Source organism: Lissotriton helveticus, chromosome 4_1 (genome assembly GCF_964261635.1).
Source record: "Lissotriton helveticus chromosome 4_1, aLisHel1.1, whole genome shotgun sequence".
NCBI lineage: Eukaryota > Metazoa > Chordata > Amphibia > Caudata > Salamandridae > Lissotriton > Lissotriton helveticus.
The window spans coordinates 1028235348-1028260600 of NC_136063.1; the positions used below are offsets into that span (position 1 = coordinate 1028235348).

General features: G+C 45.3%; 1 protein-coding gene across 1 annotated transcript in view; it reads right to left on the bottom strand.

Moving 5' to 3' along the window:
* Positions 1–25253, bottom strand: part of LOC144828103 (NACHT, LRR and PYD domains-containing protein 3-like) — a 646597-nt gene that overhangs the window by 133862 nt on the left and 487482 nt on the right. The window contains 1 exon segment of the mRNA XM_078686228.1: positions 12097–12267. Coding sequence (XP_078542354.1) covers positions 12097–12267 — 171 coding nt within the window.

Here is a 25253-nt window from a genome sequence, read left to right on the forward strand (position 1 = left end):
CCCCTGCACCCCGACAGCAAATTTCTTTTCTCATTTGCTTTCGAGGGTCACGTGTATTGTTGGAACAGGGTCCCTCAAGGGTATACAGAGAGTCCCTCTATCTTTAATCAGATCTTGAAAAAATGTCTAGAGACTTTGATCTTACCTGGGAACTCTGTGTTAGTCCAGTACATAGACGACCTTCTACTGGCATCTAAAAGTCACCGGGACTGTGTAGTTGACACCATTGCCCTCCTAAATCACCTGTGTGAGAAAGGGCATAAAGTGGCCCCTGACAAACTACAGTTCTGTGCAAAATCAGTGAAATATCTAGGACACCAGATAGAAAAAGGTGTCAGGAAAGTCACTTCAGAAAGGGTGAGAATAATTCAAAAAATGCAGTTGCCCCGGACTCAAAAAGAAGTCAGAATGTTCCTGGGTGTATTAGGGTACTGCAGGCAGTGGATTCTGGGATTTGCAGCCTTAGCCAGGCCCTTGATAAAAATGACCACGAGAGGAATGCCAGATGTTGTACAGTGGGACGATGAAAGTCTAATGGCTTTCACAAGATTGAAAAACTGTCTGTGTACAGCCCCTGCGTTGGGAATGCCAGATTATTCCAAAGAGTTTGCACTATTCTGTGACACTCGCGATAATTGCGCATTGTCAGTCCTGACTCAAGAACATGGCACAACCAGGAGGCCTGTGGCCTATTTCTCTGCCACACTGGACCCAGTAGCTGCTGGGTTACCAGGCTGTCTGAAAGCAGTAGCTGCTACCTGTGCAAGTTTGGAACAGAGTGAGTCCATTGTCATGGGACATCCTGTGACCGTGTATGTTTCACATGGAGTGGTAATCTTATTGACCAGAACTAAAACACAGTATCTCACCCCTAGTCGGCTGACTAAATACGAGAGGATTCTTGTGGGTGCAGCAAATGTAAGCATTGTTAGGTGCGGTATTCTGAACCCTGCCACCTTACTCCCCGACCCCTTGGAAATGGAGGGTGGGGATGATGATGAACATGATTGTATTGATCTGACAGAGTTCAGTACCAAGCCACGCCCAGACATAAAAGAAGTACCATTGCCTGAGCATGATAAAGAACTATTTGTGGATGGTTCCTGTCTAAGACATGAATTAGGAGGCTTGAGTGCTGCTTATGCAGTAGTGTCTTTCACAAAAATTGAACAAGCAGGTTACCTATATAACATCAAGTCTGCACAAGTAGCCGAATTGATAGCCATGATAATGGCTTGCAAAATTGGGAAGGACTTACGCATAACAGTGTATACTGACAGTCAGTACTGTTATGGCGTTGTGCATGACTTTGGCCAATTATGGCTGCAGAGGGAATTCATGACTTCCTCAGGTACTCCCATTCGGAATGCAAAAGTTGTTCATGACCTTTTAGAGGCCATCCAGTTGCCCAAAGAACTGGCAGTGGTAAAATGTACTGCTCATCAAAAGAGCATGGACAGAGTATCTCTGGGAAACGATTATGCTGATCGAGTGGCTCAATGGTGTGCCAAAGATCGGTATATTGTAAATCCAAAACGAGGGGGGCCAGGAACCAGCTGCCAGCTTCAGGTGTTTGAGGAAGTGCCTACATGGGATGAGGTGAGAGAGTGGCAGGAGTCGGCTCCTTGGCAAGAAAGAGAAAAATGGAAGGAGGATGGCTGTAGACCGAGGCGTGTGGATGGTGTGATTTTGGGCCCAACTGGTATGCCTGTGTTACCCCGACACTTGCTTGGCACAATGGCAAGATTAATACATGAAGGATCACACATTGGTAGGGATGCCATGATTCTGGTATTTCAACAGACTTGGTACAGCAAAAAGTTCAGGAAGGTAGCAGAGTCCCTCTGCCAGAGGTGCCTGTCATGTCAACAGATGAACCCAGGCAAAAGGACAATGGTTGAACTGAGCAAGATTGGGAGGTCAGGGGGTCCCTTTATAAAAATACAGATTGATTTCATCACCATGCCCCTTTGTGAAAGAAAGAGATATGTCCTTGTCATTGTGTGCGTATTTTCGAAATGGGTAGAAGCTTACCCTACTCCCAAAAGTGACGCACTGACAGTAGCGAAGTGTTTACTAAAAGAACTGATACCTAGGTTCGGAATACCATGCATTATTGAATCAGATAAGGGTGGACATTTCCAGAATGACATACTGGCTGAACTCTGTAAGGCCTTTGGAATAAGGCAGAAACTCCATTGTGCATACCACCCAGAGGCTTCTGGAATAGTGGAACAAGTAAATGGAACTATCAAAAACAGACTAGCAAAGCTGACAGATGCTACTGGCATGAACTGGGTGAAGGCCCTGCCCCTGGTCCTGATGGGACTGAGAAGTGTTCCAGACCGCAAGACAGGCCTAAGTCCCCATGAAATCATTATGGGAAGAGTGATGAGACAAGCATGGGTGCCAGGAAGCAAACTGTTGAGTATTACTGATGATTTGGTGCTTGAATACTGCAGAAGATTGGGTGACCAAGTGCGTTCTATCTCTCGCCAGATTGGAGACGACGGCATCCTTAATCCAACGACTCCTCTCCACAACTTGGTTCCAGGAGACTGGGTCAAAATAAAGAAGCACACTCGATCAAGCTGTCTGGCACCAAGGTGGGGAAAGAAACGCCAAGTAATCCTGGTAACAACCACTGCAGTGAAAGTCGCAGGTGTTCCCCAGTGGATCCACGCCGGACACACTCAGAAGGTATTGCCAGACAAAGGATTTGAAGAACCAGGGCAACCAGCAGAGGAACCTGAAGAAGTCAGACCAGTAGCAACTGACAACGAGCAGCCCAGCACCAGTCAGGTTGCAGGAACAGCAGACGTTGGCCCAGGAGTAGTTGACCGCGAACTGCCAAGAACCCAGCCTGCTGAAGAGGTCCAGGAAACTGAGCCAGGAGTAGCTGAAGACGAGCTGCCAAGCATATGGCCAGAAGAATGGATACCGATGATTGATCTGACCGAAGATCCTATCAGAACAAGAGAACGACTTAGTGAGGGTAGAGAGTGGACTAGTCAGGAAAAGCAAGGCACAGGCGAAGATCCTCAGCCACTTGAGATTCAAATCAAAACTGAGGAAGGAGAAGGTCAGACAGGGACAGAGCACGTGATTGATACAGATCCAGTGAGTAAGACTGAACAAATACCCGATACTGAACAAGTACCCGATACTGAACAAGTGCAGGATACAGAGCAAGTGTTTGATACTCCTCCGCTAACTCCTGATGTGGATAAGGGACAGACTAGACATAGAGTAATAGTTCGAGCAGAAGAAAATCAAGAGATCGAAGTGCTTGAACAGGATCAGATAGGGTTAGAAAAACGGGTTCAGGAAACAGAAACAGGAACAGAAACAGAGACAATCGAAAGCCAAAAACAAAATATTCCTGAACAAGGCCAGATTAGCAACCAGGCAGAAAAATTTGATGCTAGCCCTGGAACTAGTCAGATAAGGGAAGTAGAGGAAGAAAGTGGAGAAGAATTACCACAAGAAAAAGAGAACAAGAGAATAAGAAAAGAAAGTGAAGTCCAAGTACCGACTAAGAGACTAAAGAAAAGAAACAACCTTGAGCCTAGGTTTGTAAAAAGACTAAGACTAAGGATAAAGACAGTGGAAGAAAAACGTGCAGAAGCAAGAAGAAGTGCTCGAATAGCAGAACAAGAAGAAGACTCTTCCAAAAGAAGGAGTGAGCGAATAAAAAGACAAAACAAAAAGTACAAGTCTCCTGAATGGACACTGGTTTTGGAAGAACTTGAAGATCTTGATATAACTGACGTGAGCGACGGAGAACCTGTCCCAGAGTACTCAGCTGAAGAGGAAGACGAACCACCGTGAATTTGCACAAAGTAAGCGAGTTGTGTAAAAAGTAAAAAAGAGGGGTGAGAACACTCCTACTGAGCTAAAATGTCTGATTCAACAGTGAATGGTAGTCCTAGTTGCAGCCGTTTTAAGACGTGTTGCAAAGTGTGTATATGTAGTGTAGTAGTGCTAATAGTTATCTGGATAGGATTAACAATTTTCATTCCCTTTGCTGTAAGTAAAGATACTAACATTGTCCCTACTGAAGTTGTAAATACTGACAATGAGGAGCTGACAACACAGAGTGTAGAAAGACATGAGAGAGCATTGAGACAAACTAAACGAGACTTAGAAGCATCAGATGAGAAAGGACTACATTATCATGGCATGAAGAACAGGACACATTTAAATGTTTTCGCAAACTTGTTAATACACTATGTAGAGACTATGGAAATCGAAGATTGCTATGTCTGCATGAAGCTACCTACTTCGGTGGCTGAAGGCGTGACATACCATCATCTGCCATTGACATATGGAATTTCCTGTAGCATTTTAGCTAGTTTATTTTACAAAAGGGGACCGTTACAGTATTATTACTCTAACAATGACGTGATCTTTTCTGAACTTCCTATACGTGGGAACTTGAATCCTGTACATACCAAAACTGACACCATAAGATATATGGGAGACTACTTTCTGACTATAGGGAACATTGACATAGCAGACGCACACAGAGATAACTTGACTTGTTCTTTGCGTGAGCAGGAAAAGATGTTCCTGAACATGGCAGAGAAAAGGAGAATTAAAATTCAGAAGAAGGCTAATGACGAAAGTCAGAAAAAGCCAAAGTGGGCAGAAAACATGGAAGGCACCTCATCTGGTGGAGCGGGTCCTGCTCTGTTGCTGGATTTTGAAAAGAAAGGCAAGCTATGTCTTCACCGCGAGAAGACTAGCTATTATAATAATGTTTTCATTGGTTCCAGTGAATGCGAACATAATTACAAGGTAATTGGAGGTTGGGGTTTCAAAAATGGGTCAGAGCCTGTGTTTCCTGGAATTTATTATATTTGTGGGGACAAGGCTTATTTCAAATTGCCGGATCACTGGTATGGAAGCTGCTACTTTGGCATTGTTTTCCCGAAAATATACCATGTGAATGGAAAAGCTGGAAGCAATGAAGATACTAATGGCTTAGTGCGTAGTAAAAGAGAAAGTATAGGTGAAATTATGGGTAGTATTTTCAGTGCACTGATACCTGGAGTGGGAGTGGTTCTGAACACTCACAGAATTTGCAAATTGTCTACTATAGTAGATGTGCTGTCTACTGAAACAGCTCATGGATTCCTGCTGGTAAATACCGAAATGGTTGCGATCAGATCAATGGTTTTACAAAATCGACTTGCTCTTGACACCTTATTAGCGAAAGAGGGCGGAGTCTGCCGGATGTTGAAGGCGCAACATTGTTGCACTTATATTCCGGATAAAAGTGTACAGATCAAAAGATATGTGAAAAACATTACTAATTTGGCAAAGGAACTCAAACCACTCGAGGTTGATAGTGCCTGGAAGAGACTGGTAGATGGTCTCTCAAATGTAGGTCATTGGCTTGCTAGCATAGGTAAAAGCTTATTATTCAAAATTCTGATGCCAATTGGTATTATAGGTCTTATTATACTTTCCATTTTCTTATGCTGTAAATACCGCAAGCGCACCAAAAAGCACGAGGTTAATGCAAGAGGAGTGAAACGAAGTGTGGATGAGATTGAATTAGAGGAAGTGAATGATCAGATATACAAAAAGGTGAAAACTTCTCACCCGGCTAAAACTGAAAGAGAAAAGTTAGAGCGGTTGCTGGAAGAAATAGAACTTTATAAAGTGTGAAAGAAAGTTGGCATCTGGTTCCAGTATAATTTGTGATGATAGTAGATATCATCAAAGAGGGGATTGATGAAGCAAAGCTTTGCATATTTTGCGGCTTGCCGAAATCAAGAACCTCGTTTATGTGTAACAAGGTAACCCGTGTATGTTTTACTAACATTTATATTTAGTTTGGAGAAAGACCGTGAAGCTTGCACATGTGTTTTACTAAAATAATTACTCGTGTCCCCTAAAATGGCCGCCGCTTGTATTTTAGTTACTGCGCATGCGTCAGCCACACTCACGTGTCCTGACGCGTCTGCAGAAGTGGAGGGAAAGTTATGCGCATGCGTAATTCATAGCTGTGCTTATCATGTGGTACAGCTCGTGCCACTGCTCTTGTGTCCGTCTCAATGTAGCTAACATTTAATTGCATAAGTTTGTTTCTTGATGATGAATTAAAAGTACCAACCCTGTGATGTGTTTTTCATAATGACATTATTATGTATTAATTTGTTTTCGCTTGCTTTTCATGTACCGCGGGAAATGGGGGTCTGAGTGAGAGGAGAGCCATATTGGAGGTCCCTTCTGCGCCTGTGCGACATTCGGCAGCACGAGGGACCTTGGCCGATGGAACATAGCCAGCTGGCAGTGATGGGCGAGATGCTCCTGAGAAAGTCACCTCTGCCCTGCGAGAACAGCGAATGTGGCTCCTTATATGATACATTGTATTGTTGCGCTACTGTTAGCTCATGGGAACCCCAAATCTGCTAGGCGGTACCCAAATATGTAAATGAAGGCTTCAAATCGTGTATTGTGATTGGTGTGTTACCCAAACCCTACCTTAGGACCAATCGAAATTGAGGGATTCTGACACTTTGCAACATTGGGGGGTGGTACACTGTCCCCAAACTGTATATCTACCCTGGGTTCACCTAGTGAACCGTCCGACTTGTCTGGTTTAGCTGACCTGTCACTGACCCAACGCACTCAATAGGTGACTGAAGATACAGAGCGCTGCGGAGCACTCTGTCCGAATTTGACCATAGACTAAGGTTCTACTGAACCTTAAAGTGCTGGCAAAGCACTTAGCTGGGAGTTCGCTGACCCAATCGGGGTCTTGATCGATAGCTGCAGAGCGGGTGGAGCGCAGGCGTTGCTTCCGAACTGTGGGTTCCGGTCCTGTCCTGAAGAGGGTCCTGTCCTGAGGGTTTGCTGTCCTGTCCTGAGGGTCCTGTCCTGATTCCTATTCCGAGGGGATCCTGTCCTATCCTGGGTGTCCATTCTGCACCTACTGTCCTTTGAGGGGTATCCTTCCTTGAGGGTTTCCTGTCCTTAACTGACCCGTGGCCAGGGTTTGGTTTCCACACCTTTCTAGGTAAATATCACTCTGAACCTCTTGAAATTCTTGCACCTTCTGAATTTCTAACTTTTGCTTAAATAAAGTCAACATTGCATATGTTATATTTCCATGCCTTTCCGCAACTATTGAACAGTCATTTATAATTTTTGCAAAGTTATTCCTATGTCTTCTCATTTGTTAGAAATCATATTTTGCATAGCAGTATGTCATTTCCTGATATGGTCTAGAACTTCGTTGCCTAGGTTGTTCAAAGGCCCTTTCACCTTAAGTGAAGCGTGTTATTCATTATAAATTCTTCTATAGTCACACACACTTAGTCTATCACTGTCTAGATAATACTGACTTATATAGTATCTTTTCTCGTTACATTTTATTAGTACTTTGATGATTACTCTGTCATTATTTCTTTCTGCCTATGTGATTTACGTTATCTTGGTTATTGATTGCCTTATTTTACTGTACCTCATGCAAGAAAATATTGAATTTAGATAAACATTTTAAAACTTCCAGTTGTCCGTGGTCATTTAAACAGTATTTGAATGTTATTGGTTGGGTTTGTATTTTGCTGCCTTTCTTTTTACAGCTAGCTCCCTGATTCATTGTGGTCATTAGGCACCCGCATCGGTGGATGGTAAGTCGGGTGCATTGAAAATTGGTAGCAGGGAACACACACACACCAACCTGATAGAGCTCGTGAAGTCACCCGATCGATGTATATGGTGATTTGAAAAGTATATGGGCCCTGAAGCCGGAAACGGCGAAAACTGTTGGCCGGGTGGCCTCGCGCGCTCTATCAATGTCACTAGTTCTAGTGGGCACCTTGCACCAATCTAAATCGACCCTTATTGTTGGTGGTTGTAAAGTCAACCTTACAGACAAGATATCCTAGTGGTAGCACGGACCAGCAGTCATAGGCTAAGACTTCAGAGAGCATGTAAAACAAGCTGTTTTACCAATTATAATCCCTTGAATACCAAAAGAAAGGACACCACACAAGATATATATAAAACATATATGTATTTATTTCTAACACAACCCCTCTGCACTCTTTATGAGGTCAGAGATCGAAGTACATCACAAGTTACTTAATTAGCATACGATAAGTTAGACAAATACAGTTTTGCCCTAGGGGCCTCACAAACCATATACTAATCAAGTAGTATAAGAACCACGACTGAAACAGAGAATAGGCCTAAGGCCTAGGGAATCGCTGGGGCTACACTAAACAACCACGGGTTAGGAAGTAGGAGGCCCACAGGAGGCGTGTGCAGTGTCTAAACTCACACACGGGTTACCATTGACTTAGAATGGGGAACGAAGAAGTTACAAAGTTAATGTTTTAGGACACTTACGGATGGACTACGTTAAAACCCCTTTAAACTAGGACACCTCGAGAGTCAAGACCCACGGGAGCACCGGAGTACTCGTGTTACCTCACCCAGGCAAGCCGGGTGCATAGGTGCCTTTCGATGTCGGTTTCGTCGTCATTTTCTATGGAGAGCTGCAAAGAAGTGCTGCAGGCTACCAGAGGAAAAGTGTCCGGGTGGATCCAATGGTAGATCAAGGATGTGAAGAACCTGAAAGCAGAGGGGACAGAGTCTGGGTTACTAGTCAGTGACCAGGAAGGAACCAGGCGATGTCGGGTGCTTTGCAGGTGAAGAGGTGAAGCTTGTCTCTGCAGCCACGAGGTCCAGGAGGCATGAACGATGACCAGGAGCTGGATACGAGCTGTCCCACAAAGGATCTAGTTGACTGCGGTGTCGGTATCCGGATTGGACCCAACAAGCTTTGGCAACCGCAATCCACGCAGGAAGTGAAGATTGGCTTTGAGTCAGACCAGCAAGGTCTGGGGCGCTTCTCTTTTGAAGGGAAGCTGGAGCAAGTCTGGAGCAACCAGGCCAGCAGTGTAAATTCAAAAGGAAGTCTTCAGGGGGCTCACTAGCCAACGGACTAGGAACCGGGAAGACGCGTCAAGCTGAAATGCAGGAGCAGGCCCCACACGGCACTCATGGAGTGTGGAGGGCTAAGCTTCGGTGCAAATGGTGCTCGGGTCTGGGGCTTCTCGTACCCCAATGCACAACTGCGAGTTATCTCAGCAGTTGATGCAGTTAGCAAAATGCAGGATGTCCAGGGAGTCTGGTCCCACGTCTCTCGTGTCCGCCACAGGTCTCAGCTTTGCTGTGGATATGGGTCGGCGTCAGAGAAGTCTGGAAGTCCAGTTCTGTGTCACTGAGTCTTCGGGTTCCAGCAGGAGCGTCGACAAAGCAAACCGGCAACTTACCGGTGGTGCCTGTTTGCACAGGGTGATCACTCCTTGACCACAACAGAGATGTTTTCAGTCTTCTAGTCGGAATAGAACGTCGAAGCTCCAAGAGTTCTGTATCAAAGTTTCTTTCCAGGATAATCCAAAGTCCTGGGGACACAGCTCCTATCTTTATACTGATAAAAGGGGCTGGATTACCTGCTAGGTACCTCCTATGGGTGGACCTGGGAAGGGGGTGGTTACACCCCTTTCCCTTTGTCCAGGTTCGCGCCAGTGCGAGGCTGGAGTGCCCCAGCAACTGGTTTGAACCAGGCTATGCGTGGAGCACCTTGTGTGCCCCGTGCAGTGTCTCAGAAAGCATCTGCTGATGCAGCCCTCTCTGTCCCAATACACATCTGCCTGTCTGGGGAGGTGCTGGCACCTCCCTGGACAGGAAACCTATTATCCAGGCCTCCCCTGCCAGAGTTTCATCCAGCAGCAGGAGGTCAGACTTGTGTCTGTGGCAGCAGCATCCATTTTGTGATACTGGGGCTCTGTTAACCCTAATGGGTAAAGCAGTACTGACATGTCTTTTCCCTCTAGAAGGGTGGAATGCTACCCCCGCCGCCAGAATTGGCGGGGAGTAGTATTCCAAAGTGTTTGACACCTTACACGACATGTTTTGATAAAGCCAAACCAAGGTTAGCATTAACCGCGAGGATTATAATGCACTTAAGAGTATATGGTATGGCTATATCATAGACAGCTATAAGGAGATGGTTCCGAAAGCTGAAGAGGGGCTCAGCTAATGCTAGGGTACCCTCTCACATAAAACCAAGCACTCTGCCTCCAGGATTGTCGAGGCCTACCATAGGAGTGACTTATAGGTGCATATGTGTCTATATATAAGGTAGATATAGGTATACTATATCTAAGTAAGGGGTGATTACACCACCTTACCCAGGCTGTGTGAACAGACCTGTGGGGTCAGTTTGGAGGGCCAGCCAGGGGTGGCATAATACATGCAGCAGCCCCTGGTAGGCCTTGGATGCACCTATGCCCTGGGTACCTGTGGTACACTATACAGGGGCTCACAAAGGTGACCCAATACCCAATCTGGTATGTACCTAAAATACATGGTTACAATTTTAAAGCGAAAGCAGATAGGCTGGGGCCCTGATTAGCAGGGTCCCAGCCCAACTAAGTAAAAAAAACAGCAAAACACCAGGAAAAAAGTGGGGGCAACCATATAGTCAGATTCCACCTTCCTACACCGAGGTGAAGAAATGAACGACTGATGGATTTAACTCTTAAATAAAAGTTGATGTCAACTCAGTAACAAAACGGAGTGCGAGAGCAAGACGTTTCTGAATGATGTTAAATGGGAGAAAATAAAAATGAACTGTTAACTTAATGATTGAGTTTTCTCTTCATTTTAATGTTCTCCCATTTCAAGGTGCTGCATTTACACCCAGGAGGCGTCTTGCTCTCAGTGGCTGGTAGACATGAGATATTTATATCAGAAATATATAGCAATTTGGGATAAATGTAAAAGGCAAACAATTTTCCATATTATGAAAGACTTTTCTGCACTCTAAATCTCTCCAAATTAAATAAAAGTGTAGCTCAAGTATTTTGTTCAAACCGTAGTATCCATCTCTATGGACATTAAGCTTAGAGTCAGTGAAGCGGGCGTGGGGGTGTCTGGTAACAATGAGCAAGTTACTTGCCTTTAGTAGCTTCAAAATCAGAAGTAGCTCTCACTACAGAAAAGGTTGGAGACCCCTGGTCTGACTGAAACTAAAAGCATTCAACACCGACATCTGCTTTTGCAAGTAGAGGACAGATGTTTGGGTGAAGGTTGTCATTTGGGTCCAGAACACCCCTTGGAATATTGCTCTTTGGGGTGTCGGTTCACTAGGGCCATCCAGGCAAGCATTGTGAATGACTGTCATGGGCCTTTTGCCCCAGCAGGGATATCAAAGAGCCCGACCGGTGTGCGTGCTACCTACATGCCACCCACTCACAAACACACACACCCACATACAGTCACACACACACAGCCACACACACAGCCTCAGAGACACACTTAGACAAACAGACACACAGGTACACAGCGCCACACAAAAACACACCGACACACACATACAGGTATACACAGCCACACATAGCCACACAGGCACACACAGGTACACACACCCACACAGACACACACACAAGCACACACACACACACAAATGCACAAACACGTACAGAGCCACATAGACAGTGGAACACACAGCCACAGCCACACACACACACACACACACACACAAGAACTAGGGGATATATCAGACTACCAGCAGCTAGGTCACATGACAGTGACGACCAGCTGTCATTGGGCTGTCAAGAGGCTGAGACCTGACTTTAAGAAATGATTAGGGGTGAGGGGTTCCACCTCTTACACCCCTTCAAGTTGCGCCCCTGACTATATATGGTTAGATGTACCTTTCTTATTGTTCTGACCATGTCCATCTTTATTAAGGAAGTTTAAGGCCAGCAACAGATCTGTTAATGGGTGGAGCATCTAGTTGGAGAAGGTGCCAGGGCAGTTATGGGCAGATCTGTGCCGTTGTTGACATTTTAGCCCAAATACCTGAAAAGCAAGCTTTGAAGTGCACCCTTCTGCACCATTAGAGTGGGGCTTGTTCCAAACTCAGTTCTTGGACTTGGGTAACCCACTTCACAAACCTCACTTATTGCACACATTGTATTGTTGTGGAATGGATGTACCTTTTCCAGAACCTACAATGTATATTTTAGAAATCAATGACGTGATAACAACTGCACAGCTCTATACCTCAGTGTGTGTAGTTTGCATTCAGGAAGTTTTAGGGCTTCACACAACTTCTTCACTCCAGTGTCTTGCAGTTCATTGCCGACCAGAAAGAGCTCTGTGAGAGATGTGTTTTTTTCCAGGACAGAGACGAGGTCTTCGCAGCTTGACTCAGTGAGGGAGCAGTAATCCAACCTGCAGGACAGAAGAGATATGGAGAGGAATAAAGCAGAGCAAAGGCAGAGGCGTCACAACTTCCGTTTTATCTTTATTTCCTTCCCGTCCTTGCTCCACTCTAGTGACACATCCCACCTTACACATCTAACCACGCCCTGTTTATTTAGGAATCTCATTAGGAGAGTTCTCAGACTGGCAGCGACAGAGCTAGATGGACATATTCAAAAATATAATAATGAGTGTTTTATGTTGGAAACCCTCTGCTGTGGTGTGAATGGTCAACTCACAACTTTAGCAGTTGTTACATCTAATTGTATATTTACACAGGGTATAATGCACAGAGAGATGTTCTTTTGTCAGTGGTCCCAGTAGGACTAGGTGTTTACTCTGCGGTGTTCATACAGAAGAGCACTGCGCCCTGTAAGGCTGGTGGTGTTTGTCCTGCAGTTCTTCTCTGAACACAAGATTACAGCCTTGAGCCATCCACAGCCATCACATTTCTAATTTCCACAATATCTTTTAGTGGCCAAGATACAGCTCATTAATCTTGAAGACACAAGTTGTGCCCAGCAGTGCTGCCTGTGTCCCGGAAGTGGTTGTTTAACTCTCTCCTACAAGCCGTGATGGTGTTCAGTGGGGGGTGTGGTGAAAGAGGCCTCTGCTGTCATGAGTTTAGGAAGTGACAACCCTTGACAAGGCCTCACACACAGATCCGCCTCTGGGGGTGTCACAGACATGCACACAACCCTTCAGTGTGACACTGGCTCATGGTCACCTGTGACACTTCCAGGAAGTGCAGGTGCAAACTGTTCCCCACCTGCTGCTGAGATCCAAGTGCAGCATTCAGGAAATAAACCATGTGAGGTAGCTCAGTTGGTTAATGCACATGTCCAAGTTCTTTTGGTAACCTGCAGCCATTCATTTGAATGCTGTGTGTTTTCAGTGGCCATGCAGCCATGGGAGGGGCCCAAAATGCAGAGGAGTATGAACGCGGAATTATATACAGCGCATACCCCGACGCCTGGGTGGTCTTGCGCATGTCCATCCATCCTACTAGCTCTGCGATGCTCTGCATCAGCTCCTCAGCAGCGACGGGGGGCCACGAGCAGCCAAGGCCCTGTCCAGGGGAGGGGTACACTATCACCCTGGACATGTCCATCATAGATGCACAGATTTGTTTACTGTGCAGTGCAGGCAGGGTGGTGGTGCAGGGAGGCTTCAGCTATAAGGATGAAGGGCTGCTGTGGTGACAGGAGTGCTGGCAGATGAATTGGAGCAGTGGTGTCAGACAGCAGAAGTTGTAGTGTGCGGTGGGTGCCCCCAGATGTAGTGCAGCTGTGCTGACAGGGTATTGAGGGAGACTGCGGATGCAGTGTTGGAAGGAAGACAGGGCTGGTGATGTGCTGTGGATCCAGGAAAGCAGTGGCTCATGTGCGGGGGGGCATTGTTGGCTGCCCGGTGAATGGTAGCTTGAACTAGTAGTGCCTCTGTAGGACATCTTGCTCTCCAAGGAGCTGAGAAATGGTGCAGGATGTGACAGCGGACAGATATCGTGCTTGATCCATACAAGTTTGCACAGTTCCCCATCCCCCCTGTATACAAAGGTGTCTCCTTGTGGTAAATAAATAAATAATACCCTATTTTTCAATGCATAAACAAATAACAGATAGCTCAATAAAATAAGAGTCAAGATTCGAGGTAGTAGGAGTTTCTTGCAGGTTTAATACAGCATAAGGACAGGAACAGGACAACCTGCACAGAAATAGGATGGCAAGCCTGGCAGCGCTGCCAGGGTCTGGACAAGGGAAGGAGTAAGGAAGGAATCTGAATGAATTTTAAATAACAATACATGAGCATATATACATAGCGCAAACACATAGCATTACATTGCAATAGGCGTAGCAGTGGGTGGAGCAAGAGGCGTGACGCGTAGCAGTCGCGAAAGATAAGGGTGAAAGTAGGTGTAACTGGGCGTATACATAGACATGTGATGCAAACGTAACAGAATATGTCATGAATGGGGCGGAAACCATGGAGGGGGCTACCTAAGGAGCCGGGACCTCTAACCTAATGGTGCGCGCAAACTGGCAATGACGTATTACTAGGAGAAGCTGGGGGCTATGAACTCTGTGCTAGGAGCAGAGACTAAAGTCTGGAGGGTCGGAGCGACATGTACCTAAACCCTATCTAGTATCTGATGTTTAGGGAACATGTTGATATAAACTAGAAGTCAAGAGGGGAAAGGCTAACAGACACTAAGACTGGAGCATGCATTATTCTACATGTAGTGCGTGATGAAGAATATTAAATGACCATTAAATGCAGTATTTCTCTTAACATGGAGACCTAAAGGCTAGACAATGACGGAAACTATTGATGCAGTTCAGTAGCTCAGGAATGCAGAGAAGGAGGGCTGAACTGATAACTGGAATCATAACATAGTCTTGGCAGACTCAGAGGCAGAGCCAAGCTGCACCGGGCACTGCGAGGCAGGAAGTAAGTGAAGGGTCGAGGATACAGGTGGGGGCTGGATCGCTCCTCAGCGAGGGCTTCAGGAGACAGGAGCTGAATCTGGTGTCCGGGCCCTTTTGAGGCCTAGAAACGGGGACTTTATAATGAAATAACGTGCACACTGAGAAACGTGGCAACATAACTTTACATAGGCCTGATATTCGTAGTATTCACGAGAACTGGAAACTGACATACTAGAGGTGGACACAACTGTAATTGCGTCTTTAATCAAACATGGGGAATAACATATGCATATTAATCATGCACACATAACATATGATGGATGACACGTAGGGACACAGAACATGGCAAAATTTACTTTTCCACATTCCCTCCTTGTCACTACGTTTCCATCAGGAAACATCAATATTCATGATACCATCTATCATTTCATACAGTATCATTTGCTCGTCTCGAATTCTCTTGGAACTGGATTTAGAACGGGACTTGGGACTAGGAGTTATACTAGGAATACAGGATGTAGCACAAATGCCGCAAATCGCAGGGCCACATTGTATACAGAGGCAGCAGCTGAATATGACCGCTACTGCAATACCTAGAAAGGACAAGACTTTCCATCCCCAGGCGGAAATTATACTCCAGAGCCAACCGGACCATGTCCAGGTGCCTGGATCTTGGTGTAACAGATGGGCAATTTTATGAAGTCTGGTTATAGCTGAATAAACAGACGGCGCGTTATTTGGAATGAAAATGCAGCAACTAGACCCGATGACTCTACAGGCCCCGCCCCTATCGGCCAGTATGACGTCAAGGACGAGACGATTTTGCAAAACGACAAATCTCATAGCAGATTGCTCCTCGGTTAAGTTACCTAGAGCAGAGGCAGTCTCATTTACTACAGCTTCAAGGGTTCTGGTTAATCTGCGGATTAACTTACTATTCTGGACAGGTCCTATAAAGAAGAAGAAACCTTTATTGAAATCTGTATACTGTTCTAGAGTGGTTTCAGTATAATCGACAATTGGGGACTCAATTTCCCTTCTATGTCTAATGTGTACTAGATGTGTGTTTCTGTGATAATCAGATGGGGCTAGGAAAACAGGTGGCAGTAGGAAGGCAATGTAACAGGTTCCCTCCCAATCGAGGGGCAGACGGACGTATGCAGTTTGACCACAAATAAAATAGGAATGACGTGAAGCTTTGAAAATAGATTTCCCACTGTCACTATACTTGACAATAGTAGTACAATCACTATGTCCTACATGTACAGAACCATTATTACGGACACATAATTCGCCTTTGACTGGTAGTACTGAAATTGCGGGTAAGTCTGGAGTAGTATCAGACTGAACATTCAGGACCATGAAATTCGACGAATAATTACCTAAATTATGCACTTCATTTTCTAGATCTAAACCTATTCGGTGAGGGAGACCTTGCTTGTCTGGGAAACATGTACTGTTAAGAAAAGACATATCTGTTGAGGATGACGTTAACGTGGACCATGCTCCACACGAACCATTATGTGAAAAGGGATAAGGAAAAAGTGGCAGAACTCCCTTCGGTGTCTGGAAAGGGGGAGTCGACCACACACCCAACAATTAGTGGCATTGCTGGTCTGGTGTGAGTAATGTAACATACGGATAAAAGTATTATTACGCATAGCGAGTCGGTAAGAAAGTTCATGAGGAGGCAGATCACTAAACATGTGCTCTATAGTAGCATTAGCAGACATATTTACATGAGGAACTGGAAGATATAGGTAGAATGCATAACTGGTGCAGGAAATCATAATGCTGAGAAATAATATGAAACTTAGAAAAACGATACATCGGATTGAGTTTTGACTGACTCTCTCACTATGGGGGTCTATTTTATACATGTCAGAAACAGTCTAACCGTTTCACCTAGGGGAGGACTTAGACAATCAAACTGACTGACTTATTTTACTAGACCGGAGTTTCTGTTTATACTCCTGTTGCGGAGTTTCCTCTAACAGGGGAGGGTTTGAATCAATGTCATTTGCGGGACAGTCCTTGAGAACAATGCTTTGGCAATCCTTCAAATCCTGGGAAATGTTCTTTAAGGCAGGTTTCAGTCCTTTAAACAGTTTGACATGAGAAAGGTGTATCCATCCTTTTCGGCCTTCTAACTTCACGGCTGTACGGGTGGTGAGGAGGACCTGCCGGGGCTGCTTCCAGCGGGGCTCCAGCGGACTTGATCTGTCAAAATTCCTCACCATTACCATGGATCCTGGAACGATTTCATGCGGTGCCACCTCGGTATTGTCTGGAAATGCGGCGGCAACCTGTGAACGACATGAGTTGAGGGCAGACATCAAGGAAGCTAGGTAATCTGTCAGCATATTACTTGAAACATCGGTAATACTTCGGGGTCTAGGTGTACCCCACATATTAGGGGGGCGGCCGAATACGACCTCATACGGGGACAGACCTGATCTGGAATGTGCGACCATACGCATGTAAAACAGAGCGACTGGCAGAGCTACTAGCCAGTCCACACCTTTTTCTTTACAAACTTTGGCGATGCGGATTTTCAGGGTCTGATTATGTCTCTCAACGAGACCAGCTGCTTCAGGATGGCGTACACAATGGAACTTCCACTGGTACCCTAACAAAAGGGAAACGTGCTTCATGAGTTCAGATGAGAATGGCTGGCCGTTATCAGAATATACGACTCTAGGGAGTCCATAACGAGGGAAGAATTCACGAACCAGCTGCTTGGCAGTGGTCGCGGCTGTGTAATCTGGGACTGGATATGCTTCTGTCCACCTGGACAAAGCGCATACAACTACAAGGACATACTTGAAACCTCGACATCGCTCCATCTGAATATAATCCATCTGGAGGACTTCAAAAGGGTGGTCAGGGGGCTGGAAACCACCTTGTTCCACCGGGACACTTTTACCTGGATTGAACTGACAACATATCATACAGGTACGGACTTTCTGCTTAGCTGCAGCTCGTAAATGCTTGTTGAACCAAATGTTCTGGATACTGTCTATCATTGCTTTTTCTCCTAAATGTGCTGGACTATGTGCGGTATTAATAATGACTTGAACCATAGAGTCGGGGAGAAACCATGTGGCTCTACCCTTCGTTACCCAACCTTGATCTGTCTGGACCCCTCCTTGTTCGGACCATTTCTTGATTTCATCGGGAGTAGCATGTAACTGGATATCTATGACATCTTGAGTAGGGTCCTTAACTGTCATACATTTAGTCGGATCTGGAGTGTGTGTCATGTTAACTGGAATGTCTGGAGTCTGGGCTGTAAGCTTGGCTGTGCGATCTGCTAGATCGTTACCCTGGGAAATAATATCAGTGACTTTCGTATGTGCCTTGCACTTCATGATGGCAATGGATGTCGGTAAATGTATTGCATCTAACAGAGCTTGAATAAGGAGACCATGCTGAATCTTGGTTCCATGAGAAGTCATGAAACCTCTCTCCTGCCAGAGCACTCCAAAGTCGTGTACGACTCCAAATGCGTAGCGTGAATCTGTGTAAATATTAACTTTCAGGTTCTTGGCGTGTATGCAGGCTTGTGTCAGAGCAACTAGCTCTGCTGCTTGAGCGGACAGAGTGTCAATACGGTGTGTCTCAATAACTTCAGTGTCAGTAGTCACTGCATACGCGGCGACTAGATCTCCTGTACTGGTTCTCATGCATGAACCATCCACATAAAGTGTCAGGTCAGGGTCTGGTAACGGAATATCTGTCAGATCTTGTCTTGGTTTTGTCGTAATGTTAATTACTTCCACACAGTCATGTGTGTCAGGATTTGAATTAGCTGATGGTAACAGTGTAGCAGGGTTCAGAATGTTGCAGGGTCTGATTTCTATGTGTGGCTGGAACAGTGTCAATTCATAACCTGTTAAACGTGCAATTGTCAAGTGCTGAGTTTGTGTTCGATTTAGAAGAACTTCAACGGAGTGTGGAACTTGTACTGTCAGGGAGTGTCCTAAAACTATGGAATCACTTTGTCTAATAGCTAGTGCTGTGGCTGCAACTGACTTGAGGCACGCAGGCAACGCCTGGGCGACTGGATCTAATGTGCTCGAAAAATAAGCACAAGGCTTGTATTGTCCTGCTTGATCTTGTGTGAGAACAGATAATGCTGTACCTTCACGTTCTGTGACGAAAAGTGTAAAAGGCTTACTGTAGTTCGGTGTTGCTAGAACTGGAGCTTGGCATAAAGCTTTCTTTAACTCGTTGAAACTAAGTGTATGTTCAGATGTCCAAGGGAGAACAGTCGGTGCGGCTGCCTCCTGTGTCGTTAACTGTATCAGTGGCTTGGCTAAAAATGCATACTGAGGAATCCATTGTCTACAATAAGAAGTAAGGCCGATAAAAGCACGTACCTCCTTCTGGGTCTTGGGCTGAGGAAGACTCGCTATCAACTGGATACGGTCTGGTGTCAACTGCCTACCCCTCTTGGACAGTAAGTGTCCTAAGTATACCACTTGCTGGACACAGAATTGAAGCTTCGAAGGGGACACCTTGTGCCCCATCTCGGCTAGGAAATACAGAACTGTAAGTGACGCACGCTCGCAGTCACGTTCAGAGCGGGCTGTGATCAGTAGATCATCGACATACTGGAGCAGGGCAGTGTCAGTTGGCATGTGAACATTATCAAGTTGTCTCTTAAGTGCTTGACTGTAAATACTAGGACTTTCTGTGAAACCTTGAGGAGCGCGTGTGAACATATAGCTCCTTCCATTTAAACAGAATCCGAAAAGAAACTGGCTGTCTGGATGAATTGGAACACTAAAAAATGCGTTCTTGAGGTCAATTACTGTAAAGAACGTGGCTTCGGAATCAATGGCTGTCAATAGGGAAGAGATGTCTGGGACAACTGGGTACTGAGGAATAATACATTTATTAAGTTCTCGTAGGTCGATCACTAATCGATATACTGGGGGTGCATTCGGATCAGTACGTTTCATGACTGGAATGATCGGAGAATTACATACGTTGGAGTCAGTTTCTACAACTACTCCTTGAGCGATGAGCTCGTCAATAATTTTGGATAAGGCTGCTACAGCCTCGGGTGGCAATCTGTACTGTCTGATTCGTGGTAACACTACACCTGGTTTGAGAGTCACACGATGGGGTGTGATTTGCATGTACCCTACATCAGTTGGACCTTGCGCCCATAAATACTGCGGAACATTAAACAATCGTGGATCAAAATCACGTAAAACATAGTGACCCTTAAAGTCACGTAGGAACAGACGTATTCCCTCTGGGGAACAACATATAACTGCACCTAACTCTTTCAGTGTTTTAATGCCTAATAGATTTTCTGGACATGACTTAGTAAGTAACAGATCAGTAGTACGGGACAATGGACCTACTTCTAGAGTGACTGGCTTTGAGATTTCATTTACAATGGGTTTTCCTGAAAATCCAAGGGAAACATTTCTAGAGCCTGAGAGCGGAGCCCCTGGAACTTCGGCGTGACTAATTGTGGTCCTACTTGCCCCTGTATCAATCAAAAACTTTCTGTCTTTCCCTAGTACTTGACTATGAACATAGGGACCCTCTTAATCTACAGGTACCTCGATGAGAGGCAAGCCTACCTCCCTCTCTAGGCTATTTCATGAATACTGCTGGTATTCTGGATACTCAGACTGTGCATACTGGTACATCTGCTGTGTAACATGCTGTGTTGCAGCAATAGGCTGCGGTACTGTAACTGTCTGATGTGCATTCTGTGGCTGAGGAGTCTGTGAAACTTGTTCTTGTCTAGGCGGACGTGGTCTTTCTTTAGTCTTACCGGTAGCTATGTTGTGTTTCAGAACTGCACACTCGTTTATAAAATGACCTGGCTGTTTACAATAATTGCAGTTCCCTTTAACGGGAGCCGCAGGATGATTGGCTTGATTCGGACCCCTCTTCTGACTGTCTTGAGGAACGGATTGTGCAACTAGTACTTTCATTTTCGTGTCTTTCATACGTTTTCTCTCGTGTTCTTGTTCTTCCCTGATTCTATTCTGGTGATACTGGAGCATCTGCAACATTTGGGACGGGGTATTAGCTTGCCAGGTACTTTCGACTTTCAGAACTCGATTTTTAATTGGTGGACTTGAATTCTCGACTAATTTAGTAACAAAGAGATGAGGGTATGACTCGCTACTTGTCTTGAGGCCACTGTTGATACTAAAACATTTTTCAAATCTAGAATAAAAATCACTAATATCTTCGTCTTGTTTCTGTTTACAGGCTGAGATTGCATCCCAGTCTTCCTTTTTCGTTGTTAACAATCTGGGTAAAACCTGAATCAATAATTCTGGTAATTCTTTACATTTCTCTCCTAGACCGGTACCTGGTACACGTGACTTATCTTCAGCTTCTAGAACTGTCCAATCTATCTTTTTCTCTCCCACCTCCCATTCTTTTTCCTTAAGCTTTTCATACACCCCTGCGGGCAACAGAACTTTTAACATTTTAATTATATCTGGGTAAGTGTATTCTCCCATACGGAGCATGTCTTTTAATTCTCTATGGAACCCTGCTGGATCTTTGTCATGACAGGGAATTAATTTCTTCATTTCAAGGAGTTCCATCTTTGTAATCGGGGTATAAACAAACACTCGTTGCATTTCACCATCCTCTGTCTTAACTGGATGCACTTCTCGTAACGGGTTCTGTCTTTCTATGTAAAATGGTTTACTTTCTGGGGGTGAGACATGAACAAAATGCGGGTTCAGAAACGTTCTATATTTGTGGCGCTGTTCTAGAATGACACTAATTAGATCGGTACCTAGACCTCTCCATCTATACTGGAGTAACTCGTTCAGGATATCATGTAACGGACCTGGATCAGAGTGTTGACCCTCATACAGAGTAATGAGGTGCTGGATCATATACATACCCACCAGTCGCTGCTCGGCTGGGGGCAATTTCAGAAACATTTGTGCCACTATTTCGTCTGGAAAAGTGGTAGAATCAGTAATCCATCGGACTGCTGATCGGGCTAGTTCTTGTTCATGCATGGTACTTAACTCACTATAACCGATTCGTGATTTCAGAATGTGATCGGTAGCTTGAAATACTTGTTCTAGAGGACCTTGTTCTGGTGCTGAATGATGGGAAATTGACTTGTATTCTAGGCGTAAATGGCGATCTGGAAATCTAGATTTTCCTACATACGCTATTCTGGCGGGATTCTCGTCATCTTCCTCTTCAGGATCAGAATTACTTTCTTTCTCGCTTACTTGTGCTGCTTTACGTTGTTCGTGTATCTTTATTATTTCTCTACGGATTTTCTTGTACATACTCTCCATAGCACTGATGGTATTATGTTTACCCTCGGCTATATTATCACTCCACTTTGTCAGGATTTTCATTTCGGCCTGATCTTTAGACGGGTAATCTTGTTCTCTTATTAGACAGTTAATTAAAAACTTTAATATCATACGCTGGATCTCAGCTTTCCTTTGAGACATGGCATCACTAATACTTTCTGGATCATCCCCTGTACGGATGAAACGATATATTCTGTCTAGATCTTCTTTCATGTTTGGTAGGGTGACTAGATACTCGGTCACCCTCCTTACGCGTACTGAATATAAAACCATATTATTCTCGCCTGGAACTGGGTCATAGACACATTCGCCAAGGGCTTGCCTGATTTCTGCAACGGACTTATTACTCTTGGGAGTACGTTGTGATGCTTGAGCATGTAATTCGAGTGCTGATAAACGCTTGCGTGGCGGCGGGGTTTGAGGAGGACCTCCTCCTGCGGCCCCTAAACTAGAATCGTTGACTGATATTCTTCGTGGCAGTGTGGCGGGAAATTGAAATGCTGGCTGGACCGGGGGTACCGTAGCAGGTACTGCAAGGGGTACCCCGGTATCTGGAGGAGCGGGGTGTGCCTGATTTACTGGGACTGGCGGAGCGCGAACAGGATTTGCATATTCAGGGACTGTGTCGTCCAGATAGGACGAAATAAAAATATCAGCTGCGGTCGGTTTGTGACGTAGCTTGATCGGAACTAATGGTGGCGGAAAATTACTGGATGCCTCCGGGGTCGCTTTTGGCAAGCCCTCGGCAAGAAGAGGGTACATACCCTTAATAAGGGCATTCCTCTGTCTGTCTCTCTGTTCAGTTTTGACTTGTTCACCTATCTCGATTAGTTCTTTTTCTTGGGCTCGCTCTTGGGATTCTCTACTTAATTCTGACTTTCTGATTTCTTTTTCGGTTCTTTTATGAGATTCTTTGCGCCATAACTCGATGGCATCTTTCTGTGACTGTCTGGCTTTCTTTTTCCATAATGCCTCTTCTACTCTCATGATGCACTCGGCATCCCACGTACCTGATACAGGCCATCTATACTTTTCTTCTAGCTCCTTGGTATACTCTACCCATAAATCTAGATACAATATGGCGCTTATGCCATGCTTCTGATACATAAAGTGACCTGGGCTGTCCCTAGGCGGGACAGGAACTGCTGCTTCCAGCAGACCTTTTCTGGTTTTTAACTGACGTAATTTCGAAAAGAGCGGCATGACTGTACTATAATCTGGACACAATACAATACACAATAAACACGATACTTATTCCCCATTCATACCACGACATTAAAATACATGAAAAACATTTAAAATAACAGTTCGAACAGAATACCACCTGAAATACTGAGAACAGAACACATGAATTTTCTCGAGAACAGAACTGACTAGAACAGAAACTAGATGCACTGCTAAAACAGTACGAAACTTACCGGTCTCATAAAGAGACACGTCAGGACCCGCATCCACCGAAGTGGACACTTCGTTTGTGGGACTGTGTACCACCAACCCACAGACCAGAGTCAATTAAATTGACCCTGTCTAGATACCACCCCAGTAACGGTACTCACCGGGCAGCAAGAACGGAAGGCCTCGGACTGGACTGGACTGCTACGACGACGGACGACGAACTTCGGACTTCGGACTTCAGTTACGGGTGGACCTCCGGATACCTCGGACCTTGGACTCTTGGCTTGGGCTCTGGTCGGGACTCGCCGCGTTCCTCCACCGTCTCGTCTGGATGCTGGACCGCCTCCTCCGTTTCCTCCGTGGGCCTGAGGGATACTTGAGCAGAAATATCTGCCACTGCGCAGAAGAGTTCCGTCACGACTGCAGAGGGTCAGGGGGTCGGCGTGGCTTCACCGACGCGTGGGGAAAGGGCAAGTCCCTATTCGGGCGCCATTATGTGGTAAATAAATAAATAATACCCTATTTTTCAATGCATAAACAAATAACAGATAGCTCAATAAAATAAGAGTCAAGATTCGAGGTAGTAGGAGTTTCTTGCAGGTTTAATACAGCATAAGGACAGGAACAGGACAACCTGCACAGAAATAGGATGGCAAGCCTGGCAGCGCTGCCAGGGTCTGGACAAGGGAAGGAGTAAGGAAGGAATCTGAATGAATTTTAAATAACAATACATGAGCATATATACATAGCGCAAACACATAGCATTACATTGCAATAGGCGTAGCAGTGGGTGGAGCAAGAGGCGTGACGCGTAGCAGTCGCGAAAGATAAGGGTGAAAGTAGGTGTAACTGGGCGTATACATAGACATGTGATGCAAACGTAACAGAATATGTCATGAATGGGGCGGAAACCATGGAGGGGGCTACCTAAGGAGCCGGGACCTCTAACCTAATGGTGCGCGCAAACTGGCAATGACGTATTACTAGGAGAAGCTGGGGGCTATGAACTCTGTGCTAGGAGCAGAGACTAAAGTCTGGAGGGTCGGAGCGACATGTACCTAAACCCTATCTAGTATCTGATGTTTAGGGAACATGTTGATATAAACTAGAAGTCAAGAGGGGAAAGGCTAACAGACACTAAGACTGGAGCATGCATTATTCTACATGTAGTGCGTGATGAAGAATATTAAATGACCATTAAATGCAGTATTTCTCTTAACATGGAGACCTAAAGGCTAGACAATGACGGAAACTATTGATGCAGTTCAGTAGCTCAGGAATGCAGAGAAGGAGGGCTGAACTGATAACTGGAATCATAACATAGTCTTGGCAGACTCAGAGGCAGAGCCAAGCTGCACCGGGCACTGCGAGGCAGGAAGTAAGTGAAGGGTCGAGGATACAGGTGGGGGCTGGATCGCTCCTCAGCGAGGGCTTCAGGAGACAGGAGCTGAATCTGGTGTCCGGGCCCTTTTGAGGCCTAGAAACGGGGACTTTATAATGAAATAACGTGCACACTGAGAAACGTGGCAACATAACTTTACATAGGCCTGATATTCGTAGTATTCACGAGAACTGGAAACTGACATACTAGAGGTGGACACAACTGTAATTGCGTCTTTAATCAAACATGGGGAATAACATATGCATATTAATCATGCACACATAACATATGATGGATGACACGTAGGGACACAGAACATGGCAAAATTTACTTTTCCACATCCTAAGAGCTAAAATATGTCAGTTAGTGATATGTGCTGTCTCGCTCAAATACAAGTAACACACTTGAGTCCCTCGACGTTTA